General features: G+C 40.4%; 1 protein-coding gene across 3 annotated transcripts in view; it reads right to left on the reverse strand.

Annotated features, from left to right (window-relative positions):
- The window catches only part of sipa1l2 (signal induced proliferation associated 1 like 2), a 511,308-nt gene that overhangs the window by 359,333 nt on the left and 133,884 nt on the right, over nt 1-18,091 (reverse strand). For all 3 annotated transcript variants that reach the window (XM_073056679.1, XM_073056680.1, XM_073056678.1), the window contains one exon: nt 4,031-5,955. In XM_073056679.1, coding sequence (XP_072912780.1) covers nt 4,031-5,540 — 1,510 coding nt within the window. In that variant the 5' untranslated portion in view covers nt 5,541-5,955. The remainder of the gene's footprint in view (nt 1-4,030; nt 5,956-18,091) is intronic.

The following is an 18,091-nucleotide window of genomic DNA, read 5'->3' on the forward strand; positions in this document are numbered from 1 at the left end:
TTATAATGAGATCACAGACTCTTACGACAAATACAAGGTTATTATAGTAGGTGATGTTAACTTTCCACATATTGACTGGGAATCCCATACTAGGACTAGATGGGATAGAGTTTGTCAAATGTGTTCAGGGAAGTTTCCTTCATCAGTACGTAGAATTCCCAACAACAGAGCGTGCAATGCTGGATCTCCTAATAGGGAATGAGACAGGTCAGGTGACAGAAGCTTGTGTAGGGAAAAACTTTGCAACTAGTGACCACAAGGCAATTAGTTTCAAAGTAAATATGCAAAATGATAGGTCTGGTCCACAGGTTGAGATTTTAAATTGGAGTAAGGACAATTTTGATGGTATCAGAAATGATCTAGGAAGTGTGGATTGGGACAGACTGTTCTCAGGCAAAGATGTACTTGGTAAGTGGAATGCCTTCAAAAGTGAAATTTTGAGAGTACAAAGCTTATATGTGTCTGTCAGAATAAAAGGTAAAGATAACAAGTGTAGGGAGCCTTGGTTTTCAAGAGATATTGAGGCCCTGGTTAAGAGAAAAAAGGAGATGCATAGTAGGTATAGGTAGGTAGGCACAAATGAGGTGCTTGTTGTCTATAAGAAATACAAGACAACACTGGAAAAAAATCAGCTAAAAGAAGGCATAAAGTTGCTCTAGCAGACAACATAAAGGAGAATCCTAAGGGAGCAAAACGATTGCAAGGGAAAAATTTGTCCTCTGGAAGATCAGAATTGTAATCCATGTATGGAGTCGAAACAGATGGAAGAGATCTTAATTTTTTTTTTGCATCTGTTTTACTCAGGAGATGAAAACAGAGTCTATAAAAGTGAGGCAAAACGGCATCAACTTCATGGACCCTGTACAGGAAAGGTACCCAAAAGCTGGAGAAGAGCCAATGCTGTTCTGCTCTTTAATAAAGGCTCGAAACATAGACCAGGAAATTATAGGCCGATGAGTCAGTTGTGGGAAAGCTATCAGAAGGTATTCTAAGGGGCCAGAAATACAATTACTTGGATAGACATGGACTGTCTAAGGATAGTCAGCTTGGCTTTATGCATGGTAAGTCATGTCTAACCAAGCTTAAAGTTTCTTTTGAAGAAGTTACCAGGAAAGTATATGAAGGCAAGGCAGTGAATGTTGTCTACATGGACTTTAGCAAGGCAATTGACAAGATTCAGTTGCTCAGCATTCAAGATGAGGTAGTAAATTGGATTAGGCATTGACTTTGTGAAAGAACTCAGAGCGGTAGTAAATAGTTGCCTCTCTGACTGGCGGTCTGTGACTAGTGGTGTGCCACAGGGATTGGTGCAGGGTCCTTTGTTGTTTGCCATCTATATCAATGATCTGGATGATAATGGGGTCAACTGGATCAGCAAATTTTCGATGACACCAAGATTGGGGGGTATAGTTGACAGCGAGAAAAGCTATCATAACTTCCAGAGGGATCTGCTTCAGTTGGAAAAATGGGCTGCAAAATGGTAGATGGAAGTTAATAGAGACAAGTGCAAGGTTTTGCACTTCAGTAGGACCAACCAAGGTAGGTCTTACACAGTGAACAACAGGGCACTGAGGAGCGTGAAAGAACAAAAGGGATTTGAGAATACAGGTCCATAATTCATTGAAGGTGGCATCACAGGTAGCCATGGTTGTAAAGAATTCTTTTGGCCTATTAGCTTTCACAGCTCAATGCATTGATATAGGAGATGAGATGTTATATTGAAGTTGTATAAGATACTGGCGAGGCCTAATTTAGAGTATTGTGTGCAGTTTTGGTCACCTACCTACATGAAAGATGTAAACAAGGTTGGAAGAGTACAAAGAAAATTTACAAGGATGTTGCTGGGTCTGGAAGACCTGAATTATAAGGAAAGATTGAACAGGTTAGGACTGAGAATGTGGAATGAGCTGGAGTGCAAGTGGTGCATGCATGCACTATTTCAAATGAAGAGAAATTCGCATACTGGTGCAGGTCAACGGAAGTAGGCAACTTAAATGCTTTCAGCATGGACTAGATGGGCTGAAGGACCAGCTTCGATGCTATACTTGTCTATGACTCTGACAGAGTTTCAAACAACCTCAAAGTCTTGGCAGCAGGCACCGAGGTCCAGACAGGCAGAATGTGGAAGGACAAGGAGGCAGTGGAGATGACCAAGTCACATCTGAGGCATAGGATTACAGGAGGGACGATGGCATCTGGTGAAGTGGGGCTGAGCAGCTTCTGTTCCATCTGCTCTGACAGACACCAGGGCAGAGACAGACATAAAAGGAAGAGGTGTGAGCAGCTGTCGAGGAAGTGCATACCATCAGGATGGCAGGAAACTCGGACAAGGTTGGAAGGAGCGCTGAAGCTAAAGATCTCCTGGTCCAAAATCTGGCAGGTAGAACCCCAGTGCATCAAGTTCATTACTGAGGCAAGAGTGAGGCACCATAATGCCCTCTCTGCTATGGCAGAGGGACCCAGGAACACATCCTCAAAAACTGACCAAAAGCCCTGGGAGAAGGCCACTACCAGTGGTGACATGACCAGGTGCTGAAGGCAGTGGCAGAAAATGGCCGAGGGGCCATTAACAACAGTAAGCACCTCCACCAACCTAGAAAGCTTATAGCTTTTTCAAAGCTGGAGACCAACCACAGCCTCAGTCCAGATCGCCAGCAGGCTTGCTTACCACAGCGTCTGACTGGTAACTAAAAGTTAATCTTGGCAGGCAAGTAAAGTTCCCTGACATGATTGCATCATCATCACTGAGGCCTGCCATGGTCATTGTCAAAAACCTCGAAGCAGATCCACTGTCATGGTAGAACTGACAGTGTCTTGGGAAGATCAGATTGAGGAAGTCTTTAAACCTAAGAAAACTAAATACCAAGAGTTGGTAGAGCTGTGCCAGAGACAGGGGTAGAATGCATAACATGAACCTACAGAGGTGGAGTGTAGTGGTTTTGCTGGTTAATTGCTCTGCAGGACCTACTCTCTCCTTGGCATTAAGGGGGCTGCAGCTGCAAAAAGAGTCATCAGGACAGTCACATAGGCTGCCATGACATATCTCAACATCATAGTTCGGGAATGCAGTGAAGGGTTTTATGAAAGTTTAATGTAAGTCCCCATAGATGAAGAGGTGGTACTCGATCCTCAGGCTTAGAGGTGAATAAATTCCAGTACTGATGGGATTTACTCCATCTAAAAAGGCAATTTAAAAAATCTTCATTGGTAATTGAACCACCAAGTTAATTTTCATCTTCAGTGGATCATGTTTCACCTTCACCACTGGAAATCTAGTGTAGCTTACCACTCACCCATTGACTCTACATACTTGTGAAATGAATGTGATCTACTCCAAAACAGCAGAAAGGCTGCTCTGCCAGATATGCTCTTAAAAAAAGTTAAAAGGAAGAATAGTGTTTTCAAATTTAGCGAGAACAATTTTGTGGGCAACTCATGACACTTGCTAATTAGATCCCAATTAGCTTTTTAATACTATTACTCAGCCATTAAGAGCAGCAGTATTTCGGTTCATCTATCCAATTACATCATGATTGATCTGACCTCAATGCACATATATGCATGTTTAGCTTTAATCTCTAATCACTTTATCCAACTAGAAAAAAAAATTACACATCACAAGCTTGGAAGTTTCAGTTGAATCCCCCATCTGAAAAATCCTTATTTTTCTAATGGTGGGTTAAGTTGGGGCCCAAAATGTCGAATGTACTTTTTCCCATGTGTTCCTTGATAATTTCTATCATCCTTTACCAATAACATCATCTGACGTCTCTTCTTCTGGAAATGGCTTTAATTTAATGATGCCTTCTTTTAAAAAATCACAGCAAAGAAGGGAAAGGAAATACAAACAGATGCAAAAAAAATATTCGATATGAAACAGAATGAAAGAAAGTCAGAGACAAGAGCAGACCTCCAATTTGGGAAGAATTAAGAAAGTGGAAGCAATGAATATAACTAAAGGACATGAACTTTTCAGCAATAGGTCAAATACTGTAAAAGCCGACAACCCTGAAAACAAAATGCCTCTTACCTTTTCCATAGAAGTATTTGCGATAATAATATGCTCCAAGATCAATGTGCTCAATGATGTATCTCTTCACTTTCTCTCGATGGATTGCTTGGTTTTCTCTTGGTACCTCTAAAACAGACACTCCTGCATTAGTGCAATGTGAGCTGAGTGAAGATTCAAAGGAGCAACTTTCACTACAAGTAAATGAACAGGAGTTGGCCCTGGAAAGTGCAATGCGTCTCTCCCCTTCCCCTCCGATCTCATTCCTGAAGTAAGGGCAAGCCAAAGCCAAGTTATTGCTTTTTCCATCTCCTTCATCAGAATCCAGGCTCTCCTTTGAATTCAGCTCCTCCTTGCTGCCTGTAGGTGACTCACAATTAGTGGAGTAACCTCCGGGGACCGGATGCTGTGAAGCAGCAGAAGCCCCGGTGGTTGTATTTTTTCTTTGCCCCACATTAGCCCTGTTTGCCATTGCTTCATTCACATTAAACAAAATGCTCTGGACATCATAATGTGCAAAGCACTTATGGCACATCCACAATTGACTGTTCTTCTCCAATCTGTTTTCTTCTTGCTCAAAAGAGAACTTTAATGAATCATGCTCACTTTTCGCAGTTCTTAATTTTCGAAAAAGAGATGCCTCCATTGTTTCAGGTTTCAACCTACGTTTGAACGACTTATCCTTGTCCTTACAAAAGAAAAGTGGGCTATCAATATAATCAAATCCAGAAATTCTGACAAATTCAGCTCGAGAAATACGAGCCGCTGCCTGCAGGCTCGGCGAAACTCCAGAGTCCAAGCGCAACAGGTCACTAAACCCAAGTGGGCCAGGGCTCCTTGGTTCTACAGTTTCATTTCTGTATCCTCTAAGCATGGCAAAAAAACTGTCACCAGTGATACCTTGGCGGTCAATTGAAGAAGTGCTTCCATACTCACGATGAAGAGCAGCACCTGTGTTAGGATTTACTGCATTCTGATCAAGAATGTCTTCAGAATCGATATCACTAATAGTAACATCACTGTTGCTTCTCTGTCTTATTGGGTGAAGCCCCCTTTGTGGGGACCGAGTGAAGAGGTCTCCAAAAATATATCCAGTGTCTGCAAATTCCAAGTCCTCAGTAATATCTGTGGTTTCTTCAGGTAGACCTTCAATATTTTGATCATTCTGTCCATTCTGACTGGCTCGCATCATGGTTACAGTATCATAACTGGCCAATGATCTACAATCCCACGACATCAGATTACTATTTGTTCCCTCCTTCGAAAATTCTTTCTTTGGAGGCCACTCAGAGATTCTTGCCCTAACGCCCATCTTCGGCACAGCAGGTGTTCCATTAACCTGGCTACTGCTGTCTGACTTGCAGGGCGTACCAGAAGGAATGGGAGGTCCCATGTTACCATTAAAGACTTTGTATTTTCTAGCAAATAAATCATCGGACTGCATACTTCTAACAGATTCCACCGAGAACCCTGGAGCACCACTGGAACAAAGCTGTTCTTCGTGTGCTAGCTTTTTGTCATTCATATCCATCCAGAAACCAAGCAACCATGGCACTAGTCTACTTCACCATACAGTCAATGTTGTGAAGTGCTAACAATGTATAAACACAGGGAGGAATGCCCACAAGAAAATGAATCTCAGGGTTGTATTTTGTGACACATATGTACTTAGATAAAAAAATTTAATTTGTAATTTGAAGAGAGCTATATTGTTGCAGAATTTGAATATTCAGGTGTACCATCTTCACCACCAAATTATTTTATCAGCACCTGGATTAAATCAAGGAAAATTGTAGTCAGAGTTGTGCATCCTGTATCCTATTTGCATCAGTGTTCAGTTTGTCAAATTGCAAATAACTCAATAGCATCAAAACGTGCAGTGAGGCAGCAACTCAAAGCAGGGATGGGCTACACCAATGTTTCTGAAGTGGATTTTGATTAAGAATCTGCAAGAGAAACAAACACAGATAAAATGATAATTAGTAATTGCATGGGAAATGAAAAACACAATTTAAACCAAAATATGCAACTACTGATTTACAGAAAACTGGAAACTGAATTTGAGTTTCCAGGTTGCAATTCACTATTAGTAATATTTTAAAACTCTTCACAAATATGACATTTAAACTATACGCAAGCTTTGATAAGAGTTGGCATTATTGTTGAGAACTATTGGTAGCATTTGAGAAAAAAACATCAAGGCTAAAAGGAAAACTATGAACACAGAACAAATATCAGCATAATTTGACATTTTCTTCTTTGGTACTATTTTCTTTACCACTGATTCAAAATGTTTCCACAGGAAGGTCTAAGATCACAGTCGAAGACAGTATGAGGACACTCATGAACAGCATACACAAAAAGCTGGAGGAACTCGGGCAGCATTTATGAAGAGAAATAAACAACTTATGTTTTGGGCAGCTGCAGAATCTCTTGTGTCTGAGGGCACTCATGCTGGCCTAGCAATACCAAATATCCTGAAAGATCCTCAATCATATTCAATCTAAATTTATGCTGACACCAGCTCTCTCTTATAGGAAATATGTAATTAAGCAGTAAAGAGTACAGAAAAGATTTACAAGGATATTGTCAGGTCTAGAGGGCCTGAGGGACAGGTTGGCCAAGTTAGATCACTGGAATGCAGGAGGAGAATGAGGGTGACCTTATAAAAATATTTAAAATTGTGAGTGGCATAGTTAATATGGATGATAACAGTCTGTTCCTCAAGGTAGGGGAGTCCAAAACTAGGAGAGACCGATTTAGGGTAAGAGGGGAAAATTTTTCATGCAGAGGTAGGTAAGTATATGGAATAAGCTGCAGAGGAAATGGTAAAGACAGATACAATAGCATAAATTTAAGAAGCACTCAGATAGGGAAATGGAAGATTAGGGCCTGGAGTTATATGGGCTCAATGCAGGAAATTAAGACTAGCTGGCTGGGTAATCTATATCTCTGGGATCAATTATTCCAAAGATTCACCACAATTTTATCCTGTCAGTACAAAATGGCTTACCCCATCTTTGGCTCATCCTGATAAGCACTATAATAATTTTGGTGACTCCAAGCAGATTATATTGTCAAATATAACCCAACATAATTATTATTTGGTAACAAGCTGACTAGATTCATATATTCCAGAATCTAAATCTTCATTTATGCAAGGAAGAAGAATCCACAGTATCTGGTTATGTAAAGTTAAAATGCATTGAGTATCACTTGAGTGGTTCTCTGAGTGATTTGGAATTCCAGAAGAATCATATGGTACTACAGCACAGCAACAAGCCCTTCGGCCCATCTAGTCAATGCTGAACAGTTATTCTGTATAGTCCCATTGACGTACACCTTGACCATAACCCTGCACACCCATCCTATCCATCCACTTAACGCAATCTTCACTTAAATATTATAGACAATAGGTGCAGAAGTAGACCATTCGGCCCTTCGAGCCTGCACCGCCATTTTGAGATCATGACTGATCAACTACTATCAATACCCAGTTCCTGCCTTGTCCCCATATCCCTTGATTCCCCTATCCATAAGATACCTATCTAGCTCCTTCTTGAAACCATCCAGAGAATTGGCCTCCACTACCTTCCGAGGCAGTGCATTCCAGACCCCCACAACTCTCTGGGAGAAGAAGTTTTTCCTTAACTCTGTCCTAAATGACCTACCCCTTATTCTCAAACCAAGCCCTCTGGTACTGGACTCTCCCAGCATCTGGAACATATTTCCTGCCTCTATCTTGTCCAATCCCTTAATAATCTTATATGTTTCAATCAGATCCCCTCTCAATCTCCTTAATTCCAGCGTGTACAAGCCCAGTCTCTCTAACCTCTCTGCGTAAGACAGTCCAGATATTCCAGGAATTAACCTCGTGAATCTACGCTGCACTTCCTCTACAGCCAGGATGTCCTTCCTTAACCCTGGAGACCAAAACTGTACACAATACTCCAGGTGTGGTCGCACCAGGGCTCTGTACAAATGCAAGAGGATTTCCTTGCTCTTGTACTCAATTCCCTTTGTAATAAAGGCCAACATTCCATTAGCCTTCTTCACTGCCTGCTGCACTTGCTCATTCACCTTCAGTGACTGATGAACAAGGACTCCTAGATCTCTTTGTATTTCTCCCGTACCTAACTCTACACCGTTCAGATAATAATCTGCCTTCCTGTTCTTACTCCCAAAGTGGATAACCTCATACTTATTCACATTAAACGTCATCTGCCAAGTATCTGCCCACTTACCCAGCCTATCCAAGTCACCCTGAATTCTCCTAACATCCTCATCACATGTCACACTGCCACCCAGCTTAGTATCATCAGCAAATTTGCTGATGTTATTTTCAATGCCTTCATCCAAATCGTTGACGTAAATTGTAAACAGCTGTCGTCCCAATACCGAGCCCTGTGGCACCCCACTAGTCACCACCCGCCATTCCGAGAAACACCCATTCACCGCTACCCTTTGCTTTCTATCTGCCAACCAGTTTTCTATCCATGTCAATGTCTTCCCCCCGATGCCCTGAGCTTTGATTTTACCCACCAATCTCCTATGTGGGACCTTATCAAATGCCTTCTGAAAATCGAGGTACACTACATCCACTGGATCTCCCCCGTCTAACTTCCTGGTTACATCCTCGAAAAACTCCAACAGATTAGTCAAGCATGATTTACCCTTGGTAAATCCATGCTGGCTCGGCCCAATCCTATCACTGCTATCTAGATATGCCACTATTTCATCCTTAATAATGGACTCTAGCATCTTCCCCACCACCGATGTCAGGCTGACAGGTTGATAGTTCTCTGTTTTCTCCCTCCCTCCTTTCTTAAAAAGTGGGATAACATTAGCCATTCTCCAATCCTCAGGAACTGATCCTGAATCTAAGGAACATTGGAAAATGATTACCAATGCATCCGCAATTTCCAGGGCCACCTCCTTTAGTACCCTAGGATGCAGACCATCTGGACCTGGGGATTTGTCAGCCTTCAGTCCCATCAGTCTTCTCATCACCGTTTCCTTCCTAATGTCAATCTGTTTCATTTCCTATGTTACCCTATATTGCAGTCAACCCCACATCCACTTCCACTGGCAGCTTGTTCCACATTTGCACCACCCTCTGAGTTGTTCCCCTCAACTATTTCACCTTTCATCCTTAACCTATGACCTTCAGTTCTTGTCTCACCAAACCCTAGTGGAACAAGCCTGCTTGCATTACTCTATCCACACCCTTCATAATTTTGTATACCTCCATCAAATCTCCTCTCATTCTCCAGGGAATAAAGTCGTAACCTATATGGCCTTTACCTACAACTCAGGTCCTCAAGTCCCAGCAACATCCTGGTAAATTTTCTCTGTACTCTTTCAATCTTATTTACAACTTTTCCAAAACCTTTGGCCTCAGACATTGACCATTTATTCATTTCCATTGATGTTGCCTGATCAGCTGAGTTCCTCTAGCATTTTCTATGTGTTTCAACACATCAGGTTGCTTTTCAATTAACAAATATTGCCAAAAACAAATATCTACCTCTCTTTCAAAAGATTAAAATTTAGTAAAAAATTCCAATTACTTTGTGTTTTTTTTAAGTAAGAAAATTCACACAGGGCACAGTAATTCAAGCAAACTGGGTAACAATAAATCAAATCATGTAGCTTATTAACTCCAGCCGCACATATTTTAGTCCCAAATGTTCTCTTTATTTTGTTCTCTTAATTATCTAAAGATTTTTCAAAACTTTAGTAACTGCAATAACAAATATCATTAGGTGTACACACCAAACCTGATGAGCAATACAATTCAAGATAACAGTGCACTACATTTTGATTTGAGATTTTTTTCACTCTGCCTTCAACACTCTCAACCAATTTTAAAGGTAGACACAGTTATGGCCATTAAAAGCAGCTCTATTTTAAAACCAACATTCTGAAGAGTAACAGAAACACATAAAAATGTTTGGCAGCATTCTTTAAGTCTAGCTTCTTATAAAGCATCAGTCAAATTAAACAATTAGCTCAGCAATTTTGGTGTCATCCTTGATCCTAAGATAAGCTTTAGGCCATTTATCTGTCTCAACACTAAAACTACTCCCAGATGCATGTGATTCTGTCCCGCTTCAGTTCATGATTTTATTATGAATCTTTGGCCACCATCCCCCCCCCCCACCCCCACTTTCACCATTTAAAACATCAGGTATTTCAATATCTGCTGCTCCTGTGCTAACTTACACAACATGCCTTTCTCTTCTTACTTCAACGTGTATTGCTGTTAATTTAAAATTATCGTGTCCATCTTCAAATCATTTTAAGTCTTGCTTCACCCCTATATTCTCCAGCATTCCGATAGGTCTGGTCTGTGCTTCTAGTTTAAGCCACATCATATAATTAGACCGTGTGCTCTAAGAAATTCCTGCATTTTTTTATTTTCCTTAAATAGATCTACCCTCTTGCATTTTTTCTTAAACAACTCATTAAAACCTCTTTCACTAAGGTTTTTGTTATCTGCACAAATGTTGCCTTGAGTCAAGGTTAAAATTAATTTTGTTAACACTCCTGTGTATTATCTTCAGATGTCACCATGTTGAAATGCTGGAGCCTTAGGTCCCACCCCACCAGGTTCAGAAACAGTTATTAGCTTTCAACCATCAGGCCCCTGAACGAGTGTTGATAAATTCACTCATCTCAAATCTGAATAGATTCCAGAATGTGCAGACTCACTTTCAACAACTCTACAACTCATGCTCTCAGTATCATTTTATATATTTTTGCATTATTCATCTTCTTTTGCATGTTGGTTGTTTGCCAGTGCTAATGTACTGTTTTTACAAATTCTGTTGCATTTCTTTATTTTCTGTTAATGCCTGCAAAAAAATGAATCTCAATGTAGCATACAGTGACATGAATGTACTTTCACAATAAATTTACTTCGACTATATTGCAGTGCATTCATTTCCAGCCTTCTATGCAAGATGTTATTTACTCGACATTTTCACTGTCAGTAGTGCAAAGCATGTACACTGCCTCAAAACCTCAAGTAACATTGAAGGAACAGAGCATAGAGAACTTTATTCTGGATCATTTCTTCTATTGATACCCCATTCCACTACCATTATTAGCATAATTCTTTTTATCATCAGTGTACTAAGATATTTTAAAAGCAAATTTAAACACCTATTGTAATAGCTGTTATGTAATAAAGCAGAGGTCTGTAGACACTGACACTTTTGTACAATACAATTTACTTATTAGACAGGCCATAAAATGCATGATAATACAATTGGATGTACACAGACAGCAGATAACTGGACAATTTTTCTGAGCTTTAAACCAATAATAGCTTTGCAGTTTGCCTGTGACAGGAATCTTTCAGGAAACTCCGATCCAGTCATTTCTTTATACATTCTTTTGTGCAGTTGAACAAGCGAAAAATGACTGGATAAGAAGCTGCTGTACTGAATAAGCTCCAGTTTTCACATACCAAATTGGTCTAGCCAGCTCTTACTGAACTGTGTCAGATCTAAGAAAACAGGAAAATACAGATATAAACAAAGCAATTTCGGGTGATACAATATACATCAGATCAGATGAAGCCAGTAACATCTTTAATGTTGTCAACAGGGCATTTTACAGAGCGAAAATTAACAATAATGTATTAATGACTCTTAAAAAGTAAACCGACTTAGACAATTATTCCAAAATGAGGAATCTTGTCAAATGGCAGACCACCACACACTTACTAAATTTCTATGACGTCAACTATTATTGGAATCACAATCAGAATTTGTAATTTATCAGCAGCAGTTCAATGCAATACATAATATAGAATAAAAAAGTAAAATAATAATAAATAGCTAATTACAGTATATGTATATTGGAAGATTTAAAATCATGCAAAAAATGTAAGAGGTAAAAATTTAAAATTTAAAAAGTGAGGTAGTGTCCAAGGGTTCAACGTCCATTTAGGATTCAGATGGCAGAGGGGAAGAAGCTGTTTCTGAATCCCTGAGTGTGTGCCTTCAGACTTCTGTATCTCCTACCTGATGGTAACAGTGAGAAAAGTGCATGCCCTGGGTGCCAGAAGTACTTAATAATGGATGCTACCTTTCCAAGACACCACTCCTTGAAGATGTCCTGAGTACTTTGTAAGCTAGTACCCAAGATGGAGCCGACTAAATTTACAACCCTCTGCTGCTTCTTTTGGTCCTGTGCAGTAGGCCTGCCCCCCCCCCCCCCATAGCAGACAGTGATGCAGCCTGTCAAAGTGCTCTCCATGGTACATCTATAGAAGTTTTTGAGTGTATCTGTTGATATACCAAATCTCTTCAAACTCCTAATGAAGTATAGTTACTGTCTTGCCTTCTTTATAACTGCATCGATATGTTGGGACAAGGTTAGATCCTCAGATCCTCACTCTCTCCACTTCTGATCCCTCTATGAGGATTGGTACGTGTTCCTTTGTCTTACCCTTCCTGAAGTCCACAATCAGCTCTTTCATCTTACTGACATTGAATGCCGGGTTGTTGCTGTGACACTACTCCATATCTCGCTCCTGTACACCCTCTCATCACCATCTGAGATTCTAATAACAATGGATGTATCATCAGCAAATTTATAAATGGTATTTGAGCTATGCCTAGCCACATAGTCATGGGTATAGAGACAGTAGAGCAGTGGGCTAAGCCCACACTCGAGGTGCACTAGTGTTGATCATCAGCAAGGAGGGAATGTTATCACCAATCCGCAGATTGCGGTCTTCCAGTGAGGAAGTCGAGGATTCAATTGCAAATGGAGGTACAGAGGCCCAGGTTCTGCAACTTCTCGATCAGGACTGTGGAAATGATGGTATTAAATGCTGAGCTATAGTCAACGAACAGCATCCTGATATAGGTGTTTCTGTTGTCCAGATGGTCCAAAGCCAATTGAAAAGCCACTGAGATTGCATCTGCTGCTGATCTATTGTGGTGACAGGCAAATTCGCAATGGGCCCAGGCCCTTGCTGAGGCAGGAGTTCAGTCTAGTCATGACCAACCTCTCAAAGCATTTCATCACTGCAGATGAGTGCTACCAGGTGATAGTCATTAAGGCAGCTCACATTATTCTTGACAAAAAGAAAACTACCTTTTTTCAACAGTGAAAATGCAAGTGCAATATTTTATTAAGCTAGAATACAGTGCATTTTGATTGCATATGCCTGGCAGAGAATTTAAAACAAACCACATCTCACATTAGTATTGTGTCATTTAACACCATTTTCAAACATTGTCATCTCGTAATTTGAAACAAACCAGCTTGCACTGTGGGGTTCTTATTTTCTCAGCAAACATTCAATCTGCTGTTTTATAGAACTGTTATACTTCAAATGTCAAGTTGCCATGAAATTTACAATTGTGATAAGGTTTTTCCAATGCTGTTAAACACCATTCTGTTTCTTCTTTCTTAAAATACAAAAGGGGAATTTGCCAATTTTTAATAAATTATATGCATAATTAAGTAAAAGTAGAGTTGTGGGGTGGAAAACAATTTCTATAAATGGTAAGATAAGCAGCAAGTTTACAGCAGGGAATTGGGTCTGTTGCACCAGTAGTAGTATCAGTATGCATGTGTGTATGTATGTAAGTATTTATTTTCACTTTTCTTTACATTTGCAAAGTGTATCGTCTTTTGCACATTGGCTGTTTGTCAGTTTTTGTGTGCAGTTTTTCATTGGTTCTGTTGTATTTCTTTGTATTGCATGTAGTCTCATTGTAGTATACGGTGACATATAGGTACTTTGATAATATATTTACTTATCAATATATTGAACTGGCATTACTGCACTGTTTATGCCCTACTCAGTACTGCAAACAGAGTTTGTGTCTTTGGTGATTTAAAGTCATAGAGAAGTACGGCACAGAAACAGGCACTTTGGCCCATCTAGTCCATGCCAAAACCATTTAAACTGCCTCCTCCCATCAACCTGCATCGGGACTATAGACCTCCGTATCTCTACTATTCATGTACCTATCCAAACTTCTCTTAAACATTACTGACAGGCCAGGAAACCTCTGGTCTCCCTGACTTCCCACATCCTGCAAGAGGAGCATTCCAACATCCTGCCTGGCATTCTCTGTACTCTAAACGAACAAAACAAAACTTAACGGAACCTACCCTCGCCTCTGCCTGTTCACGCCAAAGCCTGTTGAGCCAAAGCCATCCCACACTGCTCCCTCTCACTCTATTGCGCCCACTCAACACGTCTACTGTATATGGTGGTCTTTTTTTTTTTATATACCTTTGGCGCTCTACATCACGCACCTGCACAGTCTAGCCTCTTTTCCCTGAGCAGTATAAAAAAAAGACTTCTCAAAAAATGATTATCCACATTTTTTTGTGTGGGTGATTACACTTCAAATTTGCATTGGTGGTAGACAGCTTTACTTAGTAAGAAAAGCTATATACCACTTAGTACTTGGTACATGTCATGAAAGAGACAATATAGATGTGAGTGTCATTTTTTTATTACGTAAATTTAGGAATGTTTGCCTTTGAGTTAAGTTCTTCTGTAACAGATACCAAGTACAGGACATTTTGACAGTGAAATTTAATTGGATGAAGGAGAACTGGATCTGCTGTCAGGGAATGTGACAAGGCAGTTGATAGAAGTTTGTGAGGAGGAACACTTTACATCCAGTGACCACAGTTTCATTAGTTTCAAAGTAAATATGCAAAAAAATAGGTCTGGTTCACCAGTTGAGATTCTAAATGGGAGAAAGGCTAATTTTGGAGGGGCAGGACTGGCAGCTCAATGTTCCAGGGTTCCGATGTTTCAGACGCAATAGAGGCAGAGGGATGAAGGGTGGGGGGGGGGGGGGGGGGCGGGTGGCATTGCTAGTCAGGGAAAAAGTTACAGCAGTGCTCAGGCAGGACAGATTAGAGGGCTTATAATGGAGCTATATGAGGGGCCATATTAGTGGAGCTGAGAAACAGGAAAGGTATGACCACATTAATGGGGTTGTATTATTGACCACCCAATAGTCAGTGGGAATTGGAGGAGCAAATCTGCAGAGAGATAGCAGACAACTGCAGGAAACAAAGTTGTGATAGTAGGAGATTTTAATTTTCCACATTGATTGGGACTCCCATACTGTTAAAGGTCTGGATGGGTTAGAGTTTGTAAAATGTGTTCAGGAAAGTTTTCTAAATCAATATATAGAGGTACCAACTGGAGAGGATGCAATATTAGATCTCTTATTAGGAAACGAGTTAGGACAGGTGATGGACGTGTGTGTAAAGGGAACATTTTGGTTCCAGTGATCATAACACCATTAGTTTCAACTTGATCATGGATAAAGATAGATCTGGTCCTCGGGTTGAGGTTCTAAACAAGAAAAAGGCTAAATTTGAAGAAATGAGAAAGGATCTAAAAAAAGCATGGATTGGGACAGGTTGTTCTCTGGCAAGGATGTGATTGGTAAGTGGGAGGCCTTCAAAGGAGAAATTTTGAGACTGCAGAGTTTGTATGTTCCTGTCAGGATTAAAGGCAAAGTGAATAAGAATAAGGAACCTTGGTTCTCAAGGGATATTGGAATTCTGATAAAGAAGAAGAGAGATGTATGACACGTATAGGAAACAGGGAGTAAATAAGGTACTTCAGGAGTGCAAATAAATACTTAAGAAAGAAACCAGGAGTGCTAAAAGACATGAGATTGCTTTGGCAGTCAAAGTGAAGGATAATCCTAAGAGCTTCTACAGGTGTTTTAAGAGCAAAAGGATAGTAAGGGATAAAATTGGTCCTCTTGAAGATCAGAGTGGTCAGCTATGTATGGAACCAAAAGAAATGGTGGAGATCTTAAACGGGTTTTTTGCATCTGTATTTACGAAGGAAACTGGCAAGGAGTCTATGGAAATAAGGCAAACAAGTAGTGAGGTCATGGAACCTGTACAGATTAAAGAGGAGGAGGTGCTTGCTGTCTTGAGGCAAATCAGAGTAGATAAATCCCCAGGACCTGACAGGGTATTCCCTTGGACCTTGAAGAAAACTAGTGTTGAAATTGCAGGAGCCCTGGCAGATACATTTAAAATGTCGGTATCTACGGGTGAGGTGCCAGAGGATTGGAGGATAGCTCATGTTGTTCCACTGTTTGAAAAAGGCTCTTAAAGTAATCCGGAAAATTATAGGCCAGTAAGTTTGATGTCAGTAGTAGGTAAATTATTACAAGGAGTACTAAGAGATAGGATCTGCAAGTATTTGGATAGACAGGGACTTATTAGGGAGAGTCAACATGGCTTTGTGCGTGGTAGGTCATGTTTAACCAATCTAGAGTTTTTTTTAAGGAGGTTACAAGGAAAGTGGATGAAGCAAAGGCAGTGGATGTTGTCTACGTGGACTTCAGTAAGGCCTCTGACAAGGTCCCGCATAGGAAGTTAGTTAGGACGATTCAGTCGCTAGGTATACATGGAGAGGTAGTAAATTGGATTAGACATTGGCTCAATGGAAGAAGCCAGAGAGTGGTAGTGGAGGATTGCTTCTCTGAGTGGAGGCCTGTGACTAGTGGTGTGCCACAGGGATCAGTGCTGGGCCCATTGTTATTTGTCATCTATATCAATGATCTGGATGATAATGTGGTAAATTGGATCAGCAAATTTGCTGATGATACAAAGATTGGAGGTTTAGTGGACAGTGAGGAAGGTTTTTAAAGCTTGTAGAGGGATTTGGACCAGTTGGAAAAATGGGCTGAAAATGGCAGATGGTGTTTAATACAGACAAGTGTGAGGTACTGCACTTTGGAAGGACAAACCAAGGTAGAACATACAAGGTAAATGTTAGGGCACTGAGGAGTGCAGTAGAACAGAGGTATCTGGGAATACAGATACAAAATTCCCTAAAAGTGGCATCACAGGTAGATAGGGTCATCAAGAGAGCATTTTGTACATTTGCCTTTATAAATCAAAGTATTGAGTATAAGAGTTGGAATGTTATGGTGAGGTTGTATAAGGCAATGGTAAGGTTGTATAAGGCATTGGTGAGGCCGCATTTGGAGCGTTGTGTGCAGATTTGGTCACCAAATTACAGGAAGGATATTAATAAGGTTGAAAGAATGCAGAGAAGGTTTACAAGGATGTTGCTGGGACTTGAGAAACTGAGTTACAGAGAAAGGTTGAATAGGTTAGGACTTTATTCTCTGGAGCGTAGAATAATGAGGTGAGATTTGATAGAGGTATATAAAATTAGGATGGGTATAGATAGAGTGAAGGCAAGCAGGCTTTTTCCACTGAGGCTAGGGGAGAAAAAAAACCAGAGGACATGGGTTAAGGGTGAAGGGGGAAAAGTTTAAAGAGAACATTAAGGGGGGGCTTCTTCACACAGAGAGTGTTGGGAGTGTGGAATAAGCTGCCAGATGAAGTGGTAAATGAGGGCTCACTTTTAACATTTAAAGAAAACTTGGACAGGTACATGGATGAGAGGTGCATACAGGGATATGGCCCAGGTGCAGGTCAGTGGGACTAAGCAGAAAAATGGTTTGGCACAGCCAAGAAGAGCCAAAAGGCCTATTTCTGTGCTGTAATGTTCTATGGTTCTAATCTGTTATTGGTGTTAGTTGATGGATTACTATTGGCAAGGACTCAAAGGGGAAAAAAACTGCAATAAATTTTGTATTGGGAGATTGCGACTGACAGGCCCCCTTCTATCAGCAATCTACTGATATGGATGAAGGGACTAAATATCCAAGTAAGCTCATGGTAGAAAGTTGATGGCAGTGAGCGTTGTAAAGGTAATGATGTGGCTTTTGTGATTTGCACAGGCTAAGTAAATAGATGAGGATATATCAGATGGAACATAATGCAGAAACTGTGGGCTTCAATTTAATAGCAACAAAATAAAAAATGCTAAGTAATTTTTAAACGATCAGAGAATGAAAGGTATTGGTGTTTGGAAAGAACTTCATGTGCTTGCACACAAATCACTAAAAATTAATGTGCAGGTACAACAAGGCATTCTGAAGGAAAATTGCATGCTGCTCTTTACTGCAAGAGGAACTGAATACAAAATTAAAGTATCCAGCCACAACTATATCAGGCTCGGATGAGATTACACATTGAAAGTGG

Source organism: Hemitrygon akajei, chromosome 9 (genome assembly GCF_048418815.1).
Source record: "Hemitrygon akajei chromosome 9, sHemAka1.3, whole genome shotgun sequence".
NCBI classification, from domain to species: Eukaryota; Metazoa; Chordata; class Chondrichthyes; order Myliobatiformes; family Dasyatidae; genus Hemitrygon; species Hemitrygon akajei.